General features: G+C 39.6%; 1 protein-coding gene across 2 annotated transcripts in view; it reads right to left on the reverse strand.

Moving 5' to 3' along the window:
- The window catches only part of LOC108698386 (teneurin-1), a 405,073-nt gene that overhangs the window by 24,909 nt on the left and 363,547 nt on the right, over window positions 1-16,617 (reverse strand). For both annotated transcript variants that reach the window (XM_041572726.1, XM_041572725.1), the window contains one exon: window positions 12,099-12,253. In XM_041572726.1, coding sequence (XP_041428660.1) covers window positions 12,099-12,253 — 155 coding nt within the window. The remainder of the gene's footprint in view (window positions 1-12,098; window positions 12,254-16,617) is intronic.

Consider the following 16,617-nt stretch of genomic DNA (forward strand, 5'->3'; position numbering starts at 1 on the left):
AGTGCATATCTTTGTAGGGAACTTTTAAATGATTTCAAGGTTTGCACTCAATTTCTTTAGGAGCAAAACAAATTAAACCCAAGTAGGGCTTTTAAGGGAACCCTTGATTGACAGGAATAACAGAGAGAAGGGTAAGAGAAATAGTGGTCATGGAGGCAAGATGATAACCAGAATAAGACAGGTCTCCAGTGGAGCTTACATATCTAAGATCCCCATCACAGTCACATACACTATTGCCAAATACCTTGACTGTATGGTTTTGGAGTGTGGGAAGAAACTGAACTGTCCAAAGTAAAGCCACTCAAGGGTGACAGCTGCAACTGCAACCACCTTGAAGGAACTTCTTGCAAGTAGTGTCCTGGCTAGAATTGAACCTACCACCCCAATGCTGCGAGGAAGCAACCCTAATCACCATGCTGTTCATTTTGACTAATGAGGGATCTGGGCATTAAAAAGTGAAAGATTTCCAGAAGGCATGGTACAGACACAGGAACAAGCATTTAGAAGAGATCAGATAGAATCAAGATAGTACGTTGTCAAGTGACAAGTAGATAGAAGCCACCCACCCCTTTGTATATCTCTGTGCCATGTATAGACCACAGGGAATGTATGTATGTGGACTTGCTAATTATTTTTTTGTGGTAAACTATTAGCAGTGATTAGCAGGGGAATATGCTATTTAATCACGCAGCATCACAAGTGCATTTGATAATTAAGTGCTTTAAAGCTTTTATTCTCAGAAAGGGCAAATTCCTGCCTAAGCCTTCCTAGTACGTATTAATGTCTACTTAAATCTGCAGGAGCTTGCAGACCTCACTGTATTATTTTTTTTGTAAGATAAATTTTTACTGCTCTATTTTTGTATCAGAAATCTATGTGATGTGTTGCTTACAGGCTGGGAAGGGCTGGGGGTGCCATAGATCACCAGGTCACTGGATGTCAGGTGTCCCCTGGAAGATTTTGTTAACATTTTAAACCCATTTTTCTCATGGTCATTCCCTCTTTTTGTCCTCGTTTCTAACCAGTTCTGTTATTCTCTATTTTTTCTTTTTCCCTCTGCTATTAGTTGTTCCCCAATTTTAACCTTTATTTCTTGTTCTATCATTTTCTCATCATGCTCCTTTTGTATAATGCTTCAAATATTTCTTATTGCTACTTTCTATAGCCTTCTCTTCCATCCGACATGTTTGTTCCCCATGCAGAGGGTGGGCAAATGGCCAAGGAGGTCAACTTTGAAAGTCTGTTATGGCTTTGTCCAGTCCCATCCAGTTACCCATCAATGACAGGACAATGTTCACAGCACAGGATATGATGTACCGTATATACTCGAGTATGAGCCGACCCGAGTATAAGCCAAGGTACCTAATTTTAACTGCAAAAACTGGGAAAAGCTGGTATAAGCCTAGGGTGAGAAATGCACTGTTGGTGGGGTGGGGTGCATGGAAGTAGTAGTTCAGCTACAGCTGGAGGGCTGCAAACTGTTACACAACATAACGTATTTCTTTATGCAAGTTCCTGGAGTCAGAACATTCCTTTTCATTGAAGGGAAAGGGAATGAGACAGCAGGCAATTTCGTGGCAGACTTGCAGGTTTGATAGGAACTTCCAGCAGTCTGATCAGAGGCTTAAGCTCGGGTTTCACTGGGAAATGAATGAGAGCCTCCCACAGCCCGAGCGCTGCACTGAAGTCAAATTCTGTCCAGCTGCTCGCCCGCACTCCCTGCACTTTTATTGATAATTCCACCTGCTCGGACTCTTGTGAGGACTGAAATGTGTCCTAGTTTACTCCCCAGTATCAGAGCCCCCCCCGTGTCCACTGCTGGCTGGTCTCTTCCAACACAACTTTATCTCCTCATGTCCCCGCCCACCCCAATGCTTACTGTTTTTTTTTAGAGGAGCCGCACCATCTGCTGGGTTCAACCATTCCCCCTCATTCACATTGACTCCCTTTAATCAGTAGCGAGAAACTCCTTCCAACATAACGCAGCCCAAAAGACTGCTCACACACTATGCGCGCCCGCATCATCCGCCAGGAAATGCAAGTTGGATCGACTCATATGGTAGCCATGGCAACACCCACAGCGTCATTTCTGAAAGCCCCATCGGGCTACACAGGACATCGGCGATATCTGATGACGCACTGAAGCCGTCGGAGAATAGGACTTCCACCAGGATATGGGTGAGAGAGCAGGAGCTCCTGAAGTGCAGCCTTTCGGTTTCGCAGCATTTAGTGTATTGACTCGAGTATACAGTAAGCTAAGGTAGAATTTTTCAGCACATTTTGGGTGCTGAAAAACTCGGCTTATACACGAGTATATAGGTAAGTGACAGAAGATTGAGGAAGATCTAGCTTCTTTTTAGCACTTTGCCTGGTCTGAGGTATGAAGTCAACTCTGGCGAAAAAAAATCCACACTTTAGTGAATTTGCAGAGTAACTATCATTCACCAGAGTGAAAGACACTTGGCGATAGAGTGTGAATGAACAATAGCGAAGGTCCTGTTCGCTAACGAGTTAGTGTTAGTGAATTGGCAACACTGGTGAAAAGTCACTAGCGTTAGCCACTTCACCCTATAGTGAATCTGTCTCTTAATGAATATAGAGCAATAAAGAACATACAGCCTTGCACTCGTTGCTGTGGCCACACGTCTCTCTTTGCTTTGAAATAAAATGTAGATATCTGTGGCAGTTCATTTAGACAGGGTGCAAAGTGCAAAAACATTGCAGATTGCTCACCTTTTTGCACTTAAATCCAAATGGTGAAAGTTAGACTTCTAAAAATCCTATAGGAATAAATAAAAAGGAGGGTGGGTTTTTCTGTGGAGTTTCTCTATTGTGATCTATGATTTTGATCTCTGATCTTTTCCCCATAGTAACTGAAAGCTGAGCAGTGAAAATATTTTAAAACGAGAACATTTTGGATGAAATTATCACTTTGCTGTGAAACAATCACACAAGCCTGACACTGTAACCCCCCCCCCCCAATGCCTTCTAATGAAAGATCTGGAGAAATATTATGTACATTGTACATGCGGAGCAGAAGTTCATATCTCCTTGGGTAAATCCTATGAATACTCCCAAGAGACCTTTGCAGTCAAATCATTTAGAATCATAATGCATTAACAACCTCTTAAAAGTAACCGTTGGCTATAAACTCTAATGAATTTTCGCCTCTAGTCAGGAAAATTAGATATTATAAGGTCTAGGCCGTTTAAGAATCTTTTTACGAGGGTCACAGTACCTTATTGGCTTATACTGATATTTCGATTTACTGGAAGTGTTTTTGTAGGGACAGAAAGCCATTTCAGTAATGGGAAAAAAATCATTTCCCAAACAAAAGATATTCTGCTTCTTGTATAATGCATTCATTATTGTGAACATAATAGCAGAGAAACATTAGTGACACATTTAAAGTGGCAATGCACCCTTTTCATGTGTATGACTCTTCATAATTATTTATTATCCTACAAATTAAGCAGTATATATGAGGATAATGTTTGCTAACTCACAATAAGTTTTGCCTCAAGATATTTGCTTTAAGATATGTTTGAATGGCATCCATCTTGCTCAAGATATTTAACATGGACTGGGGCGACAAACAACAACAGGCCTAGGGGCGCTCATTATGTAAAACCAGCCCTGAGTGCCAGGGAATGTAGGTGGGGTTTTGGTGGGGCTGAAGTAAAAATGAATCCACCCCTGGGTTAAAGCGTGATGGGAGCTGCAGCCCTGCAACCCTAGAGATGCATTTGTAATGCAAGATTGCACAATAAAAGATCTTCCGCTGTGCTGCATAACATTTATATCTCAGATTAAATAGGGACACTTTTATATGTAATAGACTGTGCATGGTGGGGGGCAGATGGAGGTTAGTTAAAGGGGCTTTTTTTTTGTCGGGCGATTTCATTATCCTTAAATTCAAAGGGGCCAGAAAGGACATGACCTTGTGGCTTAGAAGTAGTGATGGGCGAATAAATTCAGCAGGCGCTAATTTGTGGCAAATTTCTGTGTTTCCTCATCGGCGAATAAACTTACGAAACTGTCACAAAAATTCGCCGGGAAAAATCCACCACGATGAAAAAATTTGGGCGTGCATCAAAATAATTCGGATGCCCATTGTCTTTGGCCAAAATAAGCACACGAAGAACAATTGTCGCGGGCATCACAATTGATGCACGTCAAAACCATTTTGACACCCATTGACTTCAATGCTGTTCACAAATTTTTCGTGGTTTCCTGATTTTCGCAGGAAAATGCAAAGGATGGCATTCCCTCAAAAACTTACTGGCATAGGGTACTGTCCTATCCATGGAAATGCCATCTATTTTCTCAGGAATCCCTGCTGGCTGGTCTGGGCTGTGCACATGCACAGTAGAGTAAAATCTGAACCTTTGAGAAAAAAAAGAAGATCCCAAGACAGGAAAGAAGACACACACTGAGGGGCAGATTCACTAAAGGGCGAAGTGACTAACGCTGGTGCAAATTTGCCAGTGTGACGTCATTTCGTAACCTCGCCAAATTACTAACGGGCGCTGGCGTAAATTCGCTAGCGAAGTAGACCTACTCTATCGCTACTTTGCACCCTTACGCCAGGCGAAGTTGCGCTATGGCGAATGGGACGTAACTACGCTAATTCACTAACTTGCGCATTTTACTGAACGTTACCTCTTGCGCCAGACTTGCCTTCGCCACCTCAGACCAGGCGAAGTGCAATAGAGTAGATAGGGATTGCTTCAAAAATAGTTGAAATTTTTTCTAAGTCCCAAAAAACGCTGGCGGTTTTTCCTTTTTTAAGGGTGATAGGCTGAAAAAGATCGTAAATTTTTTTGGGGGTACCCTCCTTCCCCCCTACATTTCCTAACATATGGCACCTAAACTATACAATGGGCACATGTATAGGGCAATATAACAACTCTATTTTATTTTATGAAGCTTTCCCAGGCTTGTGTAGTATAATGTATTTGCTGCTACATATACGTCCATTGTACTTTAACTTGGTGCCGTATGCAAATTAGGCATCGCTAACGTAACTTCGCTTTGCTTGACGAATTAACGCTTGTGCTACTTCGCTACCGTTCGCCTCACTGAGCGCAACTATGGATTTTAGTGAATTAGCGGCGCCCTGGCGAAAATTCGCCTGGCGAAGTCGTCGCTAGCGCATTTTCGCTGCTTAGTGAATTTGCCCCTAAATGTTTTCTTCAACTGCAACGACTTCCAAAGAATAGCAACATCTAGTAGTCACATATAGATGGATCTAACTTAATTACTATCTGTGGAGAATAGGACTCATGTATGTCCACAAGCGCAGTGAGCATCTTGCACTTTTGCCTTTAAAACCACTTTCGTTAAAGATACTTTCATCAAAATGTAATCCTTACTGCCTTCCATTCTGAGTCAGGTGACATAGGGGAACACTAGAGCTACCGCCACATCTTGACAAAGGATGTGGTAGCTCCAGGGTTCCCTTTGCACCCAGACTCAATAGGTGCAGCACCTGTAAAGACATCACTTGCATGGCGAACCCCAGAAATGATGCCAGGTAGACTTTGGCGCAATTGCGTCCGGTTTGTGATGATACACTTGCAATTGTGTCCATTTTTGTGAGTGGGATTGTAGAAGGCGCAGTGCAATTGCGTCAAGAAAAAAGCTGCTTGCATCAGCAATGATACTGTAATTCTGGGGAAAATACTGCATTGTGGAAAAAAAAACATGCTGATTGCACTCAAAATTGCATTTTGCTCACTGTGCCTCATTAAGTGAATGCTCCCCAATGTCTCATGTAAACAAGCATTATGGTTAATAATTAGTGTAATTTTTTGCAAGGTATGGATTTGAGTCAAAATTCAACATTTCGCCACCAGCTAGTATATTTGTGAAACCACTGCAACATATTGCCATGTAAAATTTCATCGACAAAAGGTCCAATGTATTCTGCACGGATAATAAAGGCAGTGAAAAATTTACTTTAGACTCCAATGTATTTTGTGCAGAAAAAGTCAATGTGAAAAAGAGATCCCAGCAAAAAACACAGCAAAAAAAGCCCATTGACAGATGTGTTCGTCCCTAACTAGGGCAGCTCCCACAAATTTGCAAAAAAAAAGGTCTTTGCTTATTATAAACAGGATAATTCTCTCTATAATGTTTCTGTTTTGTGACTTCTTATTGTCGCATGGGAGCCGCCTCTTTTATTAAGGAACAAAGTAAATCAGATACAAATAATGCAGAAATCTGCTAATGACGTTTCTTTTGTGACTCCCATGGACGCGCAGATGAATAAATTCCAATAATAACTGAAACGTGTTGTTCGGAATATGAATAGAACATTTTGTCTGTTTTCTTCTTGATCAAATGAAATTGCCCTCTGGCATTTCATGTTGAATAACAGTCTGTTGTGCACGGTCCAAAACTCATAAACAATTTACAGAAGTCCACTCCAATTCCCGTTAGGCTTGATTGCTCCTTGTTTCTATTAAAATCTCTTGTGATAAGAGTGCTTCTGCGCAAGAGGAGAATTAAACTCTACTTTCTGCATTTTAATTTAAAGGATCACTTATCCATTCAATTCAGTTTTTATTGTTTGCCTTTCTCCTGAGCTGTATGCAATCGGGGAGAGAGAAGCTGATTTCTTCCATCGTAAATTGTTTACGGCCATTCTCCTGCACTGAATAGGTAACGCGCTACAATATTAATGGTCTCGCTTAGGGGACCTCTAAAGATCCACACCATTTTGACGGGAGATATAATAGAAATTGACTTGTTTTGCTGCATTTTTAGTTGAGTTAAAATGTTAAATGTTAAACCCCCTCCCCTCCCCAGTGTTAGATTATGGCCAATTTATGGTTGAATGTAATAAAAGGAATAACATTTGCTCCAGGTCTAGAAACCTACAGCAAGCAATTAGATCTTCAATTTCAAACAGCAGTCTTGTAAATACTACCTGATGATTGGTTGCTATGGGTTACAGGGCCTTTAAAAACAGTGCACTTTTTATTACAATTTCCCCTAAATGTCCAATTGCCTCAGGAACTATACCTGGCGGAGGGTAACACAATGAATAATTAGACTGGGACATCCTATTGCCCCCGGCCCAGAGGCATTGCCTTCTGGCTACAGGATGCCAAGTATGATGGGAGGTACTGCTGGGTTAAGGGAAGATTTTTCAACAAAAAACACACTTTTAGGGATTGCTTAAAATGAAACTTATAGACACAAAGTTCAAAGGGAGCACTGTTCTTAACATCTTCTCAAGACAGGACTTCCTTGTACCTAAGCATGCTGTGCACTGAGTCTCCGACCTGATAGGCCAGAGTGCAGTCATTTGCACTTTTTTTAACTGCATTTTAATTTTGCACTCATTGTAAGTGAACACTTTACTGTCACATTGTGAACTATACCAGAGTGATTATTTGCCACTTAAAAGTTATCTACACCATGATGAATAGCTACAGTATAAACAAGAACAATATTTACTTTTCAACTGTGAGACTTGATGAGCATGGCGAGATCATGAGCTATAGTAACCTTTTGAAAGACCAGATTTTGACCCTAAGAATACTTTTGGCCTATACCAGGGGTCCCCAACCTTTTTTACCCTTGAGTCACATACAATGTAAAAAGAGTTGGGGAGAAGCAAAACTACGAAACAAGTCCATGGGAAGTGCCAAATAATGGCTGTGATTGGCTATTTGATAGCCCCTATGTGGACTGGAAGCCTACAGGAGGCTCTGTTTGGCAGCCCACCTGTTTTTTATGCAACTCAAGGTGTCCATACACGGAGAGATCCGCTCGTTTGGCGATGTCGCCAAATGAGCGGATCTCTCTCAGATATGCCCACCTTGAGGTGGGCAATATCGGGCTGATCCAATCGTGGGCCCTAGGGAACGGGCGGTCGGATTGCGGGACTGCATCAACGAACAGATCCGACGGCCACGATCCGACGACGAGATCTGGCCGAAAGTCGGCCAGATCTCGATCGGGGAAGCCTGTCGGGGGGCCCCCATACAAGGGCCAATAAGCTGCTGACTCCGTCTGTCGGCAGCTTTTATCGGCCCGTGTATGGCCACCTTAAAACTTGCCTCCAAACCTGGAATTCAAAAAGAAGCACCTGCTATGAGGCCACTGGGAGCAACATACAAGGGGTTGGTGAGCAAAATATTGCTCATGAGCCACTAGTTGGGGATCATTGGCCTATGATATAATATAGTATCAACATCTCTATATAACAGGCAAGATCTTGTGTAGACTTCAGATGTAATATTGGACTAAGTTATTTCAATAGATTGCACTCTGTATTATCTATCTGCTCATCACTGGACAACAGACTAATCTATGCCAAGAGAGAATGTTTCCAGACTCCAGCATTTTGTTGGAAACATTTTACTTCTTTTTTCACAGTATTCCCATGCCACGGGTCATTAAAATTATTTTAGAGGATATTCTTTTGTACTTTTCAAAAGAAAGAATAGTGTTCTATAATAAAAGATGCGAAGCGCCAAAAAGAGAATATAACATAAATCTCCAGTTTCCTGGTCATCTAGAAACTGTGATCTGTGACATATTGTATAACGAAAGAAATCGTTCTGTAACCATTTATTCCATCCTTTCAAGGTTATCTAAAACTGAGCAACTGTGGAGCATTTTTCAGAGAAGTATGGAGCCTGGATTGGAACTATGACTTGTGCTAGAATATTACAATAAAGTGATAATATCCACATGTAAAAGTGGATATTATAACCACATGTAAAAGTAAGATTTGTAATGCAATGCAATGTAATTGCAGTGCACATTTACTAAATTTACTAAAGGGCGAAGTGACTGAAAATTCGCCAGCGTGATGTCATTTCGGTACTTCGCCAATTTACTAATGGTCGATGTCGTAACTTCACTAGTGAAGGAGATAGACTCCGCTCCCTAACTCCTGTGAATTTGCGCTCTGGCAAATGGACGTAACTACGCAAATTCCTTAAGATGCGGAATTTACTGAACGTTACCTCTTGCACCTCTTTTTTTTAGGGTAACCGGCTTCCCCCCTACATTTCCAAACATATGGCACATAAACTATACAGTGGGCTCATGTGTAGGGCAATATAACAACTCTATTTTATTTTATTAAGGTTCCCTGGGCTTGTGTAGTGTAATGTATTTGCTGCAACATATACGTCCATTCAACTTTAACTTCCCACCGTATGCAAACTAAGCAACGCTAGCGCAACTTCTCTTCGCTTGGCGCAGTAACGCTAGTGCAACTTCGGATTTTAGTGAATTAATATTGTCCTGGCGAATCTACGCCTGGCGAAGTGTTGCATTGTGAGTGAAGCTGTCGTTGCCGAATTTTTGGAGGTTAGTGAATTTGCCCCATAAAATTAATTATGCCATATTGTTTGGCTCAGTTAATTAAAACAGATCCCTGATACACGTCAACACTGCTTTTTACAGAAGGGGACTTAAGAATTATACCCATAGAGTGAGTGCATAGATGGGGTCAACTCTTTCTGTAGGTGACTGCAGAGAGAGCAATACGGGAGTCACAAATTCATTTGAGCTGAGTTGAGCTGAGCTAGGGGGCACAATGGGACCATTTTAGAGATTTAGATGGCTTTCTACATCATATAAAATGTAAATTCTAATGTTAACTGCAGTTTAACTTGGCACCACCAGAATGTAACACTTTATTATCCTACAGAATGATTCTTGCATGATGACAGCTGTAATCAGACTGAAAATTGTCGTGGACAGAATGCCCCAATCCTCCTTTCCCACTCCCCATAATGAACTAATGGAAATGCTCTGCCTTAAGCACAAGTAGCAGTGACAGGCTGAGTTCAGCTCCAGCTCACACTGTTCCTAGACTGAGGTCCTCCTGTCATTGCAGCACATTTCCTATAGTTCTCTATGGGAAGTGGTAACAGGCAGATGGTGTGCTTTGACCACTGCTGTATTTGGCCATGATAACAGAGGTGGTCAAAATGCCCTTTTCCTCATATCCCTAAGCATCCATAATTATTGCTCTTCTATTCTACTATTTACTTGACATATGTGTATGGTATCTGTGTGCTGTGTTATAGTTGTTTGCACCTTTCCTCTGGAGCTGCCCACTCACCAAACAAACAAAAACAAGCAAACTGTAAGGAGCATTAATTTGTCAGAATAAACTTGTGGTTGTTCATGTTAGTGCTCCTATCAGTCCCCTTATTTCTCTATGCTTTGCAGCCTGAAGGGAAGGCTTAAAGCTTTTATTCTCCAGTGCAAACACAAGGGCCATTCTACAAGGTGAAAAGTAAATTGACAGTATTTTATCTGTGGCAACCCCAGGAACACTGAAGGTATTGGCAGCACTGATAGACATTCTTAGTGTTATTTGTTATATAAAACAACTGCAAAAAAATAAGCAAATAAGAAGGGAACTTGTGGAGCAGAGATGGACCTGACAGGTTTAGGAATCAACCAATCCAAGGGTTAGAAAAGGTAACTGGTGCTAGATATTGTTGGGGGGGGGGGGAGTCACTTGGCTAACATTTCACTAGCCTAACTGGTAGTTTGTACTAACTAACCCTCCCTCCCTGGAATACCTATGATCTACCTCTTCCTTCTCTACCTTTTCCTTCTCTACCTCTCCCTGCTCAACTCTGGCATGGTCATACCCCTTACATCATGGGCCTGCCTCAATCCTGCCCTGTAATGTATATGCCAATGTTGGCAACCCTAGGTGGAACTGGTAGATATAGCTTTGGGTCCATTGCAAGAAGTGGGGCAGCACAATTGGGTTTTGGAACAGCTCCTGGCCTCACATCCCTTCAGATGAGGTGATGGGGACTAGGTTAGATTTTCTTGGCAGGGGGTGAGCTTTACCTTGAGGATTAGCCATTGAGTTCTGTAAGGTGAGTATATATCAACTAGATCCCTTATTAGTTGTCAGAAGTGGGTTTGGGTGATTCGATGAAAAAAAGTTTACTAATTGTGATGATTATTGTCCAATTGTGCACAATGGTTACTTTGGTTTGTTAATTTAATAAATTATGTTGCAGTCTTTCGTTTGGTAAATTATAAGAAAGCAGGGCTTCTGGTAACTTTAAAAGGTATGTGGCAGGGAACAGGGTATTTATATGTGGAGTTGGCCAAGGTTGACAGTGCCCCAGTCAAGTGTTCTCTATTACTCACTATTACATATGGAGCACAAATGATGTGTGAGTTATAAAACATGGTGCATTCAGGGAGGTCTGCTGATTTGGCCTGGTAGTTGGATTGACAGATCACTTGCCAGTATGTTGAAGAATGTAATTGGCCTAACAGGTCTATTCAGATCCAGATTAGGTGGTGATTATCATACAAAATGACCGACGACCTTTATGTTATTTTGATGATCATTGGTGAAACTGAAATAAGAATACATCCTGCGTGAATCAAGCGGGTCTTAGTAAAATGTTTCCTTTTCTGAAGGCAAACACATGGGTTTGTGGGTAGAAATTGGCCACCTGGCACACATTATGTGTGCTAATTTAACTTCTGTGCTTTTGCTGGATACATTAATCAAGCAACTTCTAATAATATAAAATATTAAGGCATAAATAACACATGGAGCTGCTACCATTCATTTAGAAAGACTTAGCAGTAAATAAATAACTGTAAATAGCAAGTGGAATATCTTGCAAAACAAAACAGGGATTGTAAGCTAACCACATATAATGGCTTCTCTTATAAAATGTAAATAAGTTGAAAAAATTGCAGCAATACATTTACATTAGCGCCGTAGGTTGCTTCTTTTTTCATCCTTCTCGTTTCAAAAGCAAATAGAGTGAATTCAGAATTACAAGGCAACTTCTAGCTCACAGTCAAGCTGTTTATCAGCGGGAGATGGTAAATAATTAGTAAATACCATAAGTCCCTTCAGCATGCGCAGCTAATTTGCTTGTAAATTGTAGTTCAGTCGCAAATGGGCCATATTGCAAGAAGTAGCTAATGACTTTTCTTCCTATTTGTAGCTCCTACAGCTGAGGTTTAGGTTGTATGTCTATACAATCAACTATTTAACTGAATACGGAAAGAGAACTTTTTTGTAACAAAGCAAAATAATGTTTGCACGATCCGAAATGACTGCTGCTTACCCGGCTGATGTCCATTCCTGAATCACAGCTCAGTGGCTGAGTTGATGTGAGCCCATTGTGACCTATTATCGTTGAGATCACACCTCTGTCATCAATTTTTCGAATCATGGTGCCATCAACAAAGTATACAAAGCCATGCCCATCCACGGTAATACCTGAGATCAATGAAAGAAAAATGATTATCGTATTAATACAAATATAGGTATAACTTCCTATTTAGTATTCAGTAAACAAACAATGCACATAAGGGTGATATAATAAGAATATCATGTGCAACATAATGATATATATAGTAGTTGATGCTTACTGACACATGTTTATCAAATTCAACCTCTAAAACTGCCTGACTCCAAAATCAGATCAGATCAGTCCTTAGATTACACTGTACTAAGAGTTCATATTAGTAATTTCTTATTTTCTCACCAGCTAAAAAGTCATCCAACTCCTCCTGTATCTGCCAATACAACTGATTCAGGGACAGATTTCTGCAACTTCACAGCTCTTACTGTATAAAACCCTATTTACACTGTAAAACAGGACCTCATTTCTTCTTGTCATTGTGAAGGTGGATCTGAGGTTTTTATCGACAAGTATTCCCAATTGTATATATTAAGATCAGGTGTTACACTAGAGACTGGACCTCAGCCAGCCTCCTTCTCTTGGACAGTCTTGCTCTTCTGTGCAAGGGCCAATCACAGAAGAGCCTGATACCACAACACCTAGCTCCACCACCATATTTATTTACAAGCATCTGGTGGGGGTCTGAGATTTTTTTTTGTGCTTTTTTATTTACCATATAGAAACTGATTGCCACCCCCTAAAGTTGCCACTCTAGCAGAATTGTTTGGGTAGCCTATATAGTAAAAATGGCCTGAGTACGGCTAGGTCCTTCTCCATCAAGGATTTGATTAATTTAGTCAGATTAGGGAATTTAGGGAAGATTATCAAAGTGTGAAATTGGGGTTTAGTGCAGGAATATTCTGCCACCCTCTATTGATTTTATAGTTGTATGAGTAAAATATAAAGGCCACCATTTGATAAATACAGTATGCCTCTAAAACTACCATAGGGATGAATAGAGAGGAATGAATAGTATATTTGTCCTTCAAAGTTTTGTGTCATTGGACAAAAAATGAATACACTGGCTCCCCTAAATCGTTAATGGACAAAAAAGTGGACCCTTGAAAACCCAATTAGACAATGCACCCTTGACAACTGTCTATACACAATCGTTTTTTGAATCCATGCACAGACAGCATTACCGAAACTAAACATTTATGATGTATGGTATCAAAGCTTTGGCAAAATCCAAGTAGATCCCATTTGCTGCAACCCGGACTGTCCCACTTCTTACTAACCTGATCATGAAAAGCTGTTACTTGTGTTTGACATGATCTCTCCTCCATATAACCATGCTGATGGCTCTTCTTTACAGCTTAAACTTAAATGTGATCTCTTACCAAACCTTTAACTAAGTTGAAGACTTCAGATATCAGTCTTACAGGCCTATAATTACCAGGTTGGGATCGCAATCCCTTTTTGAAACATTTGAATTCCATCAGCTTTCCACCAATCTATAGGTATCAAATCAAAAGAAGGCTGATAAAATCGCTGGCCTGGCTAAAACTTAACTAAGATGTCAATATTCTAGGGTATATTTCATCAGGACCTGCTGACTTGTTCACATGAACTTTGCTTAAATGTTTCCTAGTTCCTTCATTAACCTTTAGAGCTCTTAGTATGTCATTCTACAGTATATTATATTGAGATGCACATGCATGCTAATCATTTTCAGGTATAAATGGTTCTTTAATACTAACAGCAAAAAGAGAGCTAGAAACAGTTGGTTCTATTTCGACTTGTTAAGTCACATTAAAATAAAAAGCAGAAGATTAATTAAAACCCAGCTAGCTCATTACTGTCTGCACTGAATTACAACAACACTACCTTAGCATACTAACAGCCTATAAAATGAATAAAAATATGCTTTGTGTTGAGAGGAATATCGTCAGTGCACTTTATTTTAATATGAATTAAGCTTATATAAGAAGAACATCTACTCAAACAACATCTAAAAAGCAAAAATATTTTGAAAACCAGCTGTATTATTTGATATGTGGACACCACCTTAAACAGCCATGTATACTAAGGGTGACAGAAATTCTACAGTATTTCACTCTTTTTAGGTGGACTGCCTATTCTTGCTCACATACTCTAAAAGCTTTATGCATATACAGCTACATTTGTGTGTAATTCAAATGAAAGATACATTTCTGCATGGTTTCTCTAACTCTGTAGAATGATTTAATATATCTTATAGGGGAGCTCCTTTTGCCTAGAAGATGTATTAGAGCTCACTCTATTAAAAATCACCAGAAATCCTGTCTCTCTACATGCAGAATTTGTGCAGAAGGCAGTTATTTTGTTAGATTTTGTTTGTACTGGAATCAGTTATTTGAGTGAGCTCTAATTCATCTGCTAGGAAAGGGAGCCCCCCTATAAGCACCCAACTGCTACATGAATGAAGAAAAACAGATGCTAAGGGATGAATAGTGAATATAAACTTGATTATTTCAGAAACAATCCAGAATTATTAATTGATTATATTTAGAAAGTTTCTTACTTCAGTATGAGGAAGATTAAATTAAATTTTTATTTTCCCCCTTTAAAAAGATTTAGGGGCAGATTTACTAAGGTTCGTGTGAATTTTCGAAGTACAAAAAGTTTGAATTAGGAAGTCATTTTTTTGGATACTTCCACCATCGAATAGGATACTACAACTTCGAATTTACTTCGACTTCGATTCGAAATAAAAATCATTTGAATATTAGACCATTCGATAATCGAATTACGGTCTCTTTAAAAAAACTTTGACTTCAATACTTTGGCAAATTAAATCTGCCGAATTGCTATGTTAGCCTATGGGGACCTTCTACAAACTTTTTCTAAGTGGACACATCGAATAAAATCCTTCGATCGTACGCTAAAATCGATCGAACAATTTTTTTTCGATCGTAGGATTGCCAAATTCGGTGAAAAAACGTAGAATTTGATATTCGAAGCTTTTCAATTCGATGGTCGAATTTCAAAGTATTTTGTACTTCAATATTCGACCCTTGATAAATCTACCCCTAACTGTCATTGAACTCTCCAGTAACAAATGTGCCTGTTTCCAAATCAGAATAAATATGTTACTCTGAGCTTGCTTTACATATTATTTTGTTCAGTTTATACATGGTGCAAAGACAAAGCCATGGTGTTTACAATGTGCAAATGACCCACCTGTCAAATGTCATTCTACTGAGAAATATCCAATTTATCTCTTTAAGCAAGATTTCTATCCATATACATATTCTCTAGATGTTCGTTTTAATTAATACAGTGACCTCTTCTGTAATAAAGTTTCAAAACTATTGACAGACTAATTATAAACATAGCTAGGTCAATCAAATCAACCCTACCACTGAATAATGCATGTCTTTTTATTTGTCATAACCGACGACTGGAACTGGATTCCAAGTTCGGCTCTTCCTGAATGCATCACTTGTGACTATCCATGTGTGTATCTGGGCATGCACATGAGTCCCGACATCATGCTCAGTGTGTGACTTTTTTTAATCAAATCACATGTAGCAAATTGTATAAAATATTATATGTATGGACATATGTCCAATCTACATCCATTCTGGCAAATATTGGGGCAATGACTGGCACTTTTTTGGTCAAACTAAGGTAGATGCCTACAGAGGACGAAAGCCAAAAGATGGAGAAGAATTTATTGATGGATCTGGAAAATGCAGCCACGCAATTTCTTCTTGACATGCTGTGTAGTGTACATTTGTGTGCCAAAAGCATAATTTATACTTACATTATCTATGGAATTGAACTTAACCTGAAGCTTAACACATAAATGTAATGTTTTTCTTGTATACAGCTGGACTGTTTTTTTTTTCAGAAGTAGCATAATAAATGTGCAGCAGTTTATCAAAGTTATATTAAAAAGAACATTAACCTTAGCCAATAAGGAGATAAAATGGAGTTCAAAATTTGTAGGGTTTTTATTGCTGAACAGAACAAAGATTATTGCTTTCTGAACTATAATATTAAATACGATTGCTTTGTGGAATAACACATGCAGATGCTCTACTGTACATTTATATAAGGAATAGAAGTCACCAAGGACTTTCATAGCCATAAAGGAACAAGGCAGCAGCCTGAATACTTTCATATGGGTCTTGAAACACATAAATGTATCTTTATTATTTTTCAAGTTTTAAATTTGGATCATCTATCAACACAGGGCACATTTGCCTATGGGCAGTAACCCACGGCAACCAATAAAAGTGTTGCATTCATTGTTCTACCTGAAGCTGAAAAATCCAATTACGGATTGGTTGCTATGGGTTATTGCCCACGGACAAATTTGCCCAGTGTTGATAAATGAGCAGCAATGAGTCATGTGATACAATTGACATCCCTGAGCACTCATATGAATATAAATATTTCCTGTATAAACCAT

This window comes from Xenopus laevis, chromosome 8L (assembly GCF_017654675.1).
Source record: "Xenopus laevis strain J_2021 chromosome 8L, Xenopus_laevis_v10.1, whole genome shotgun sequence".
NCBI classification, from domain to species: domain Eukaryota; kingdom Metazoa; phylum Chordata; class Amphibia; order Anura; family Pipidae; genus Xenopus; species Xenopus laevis.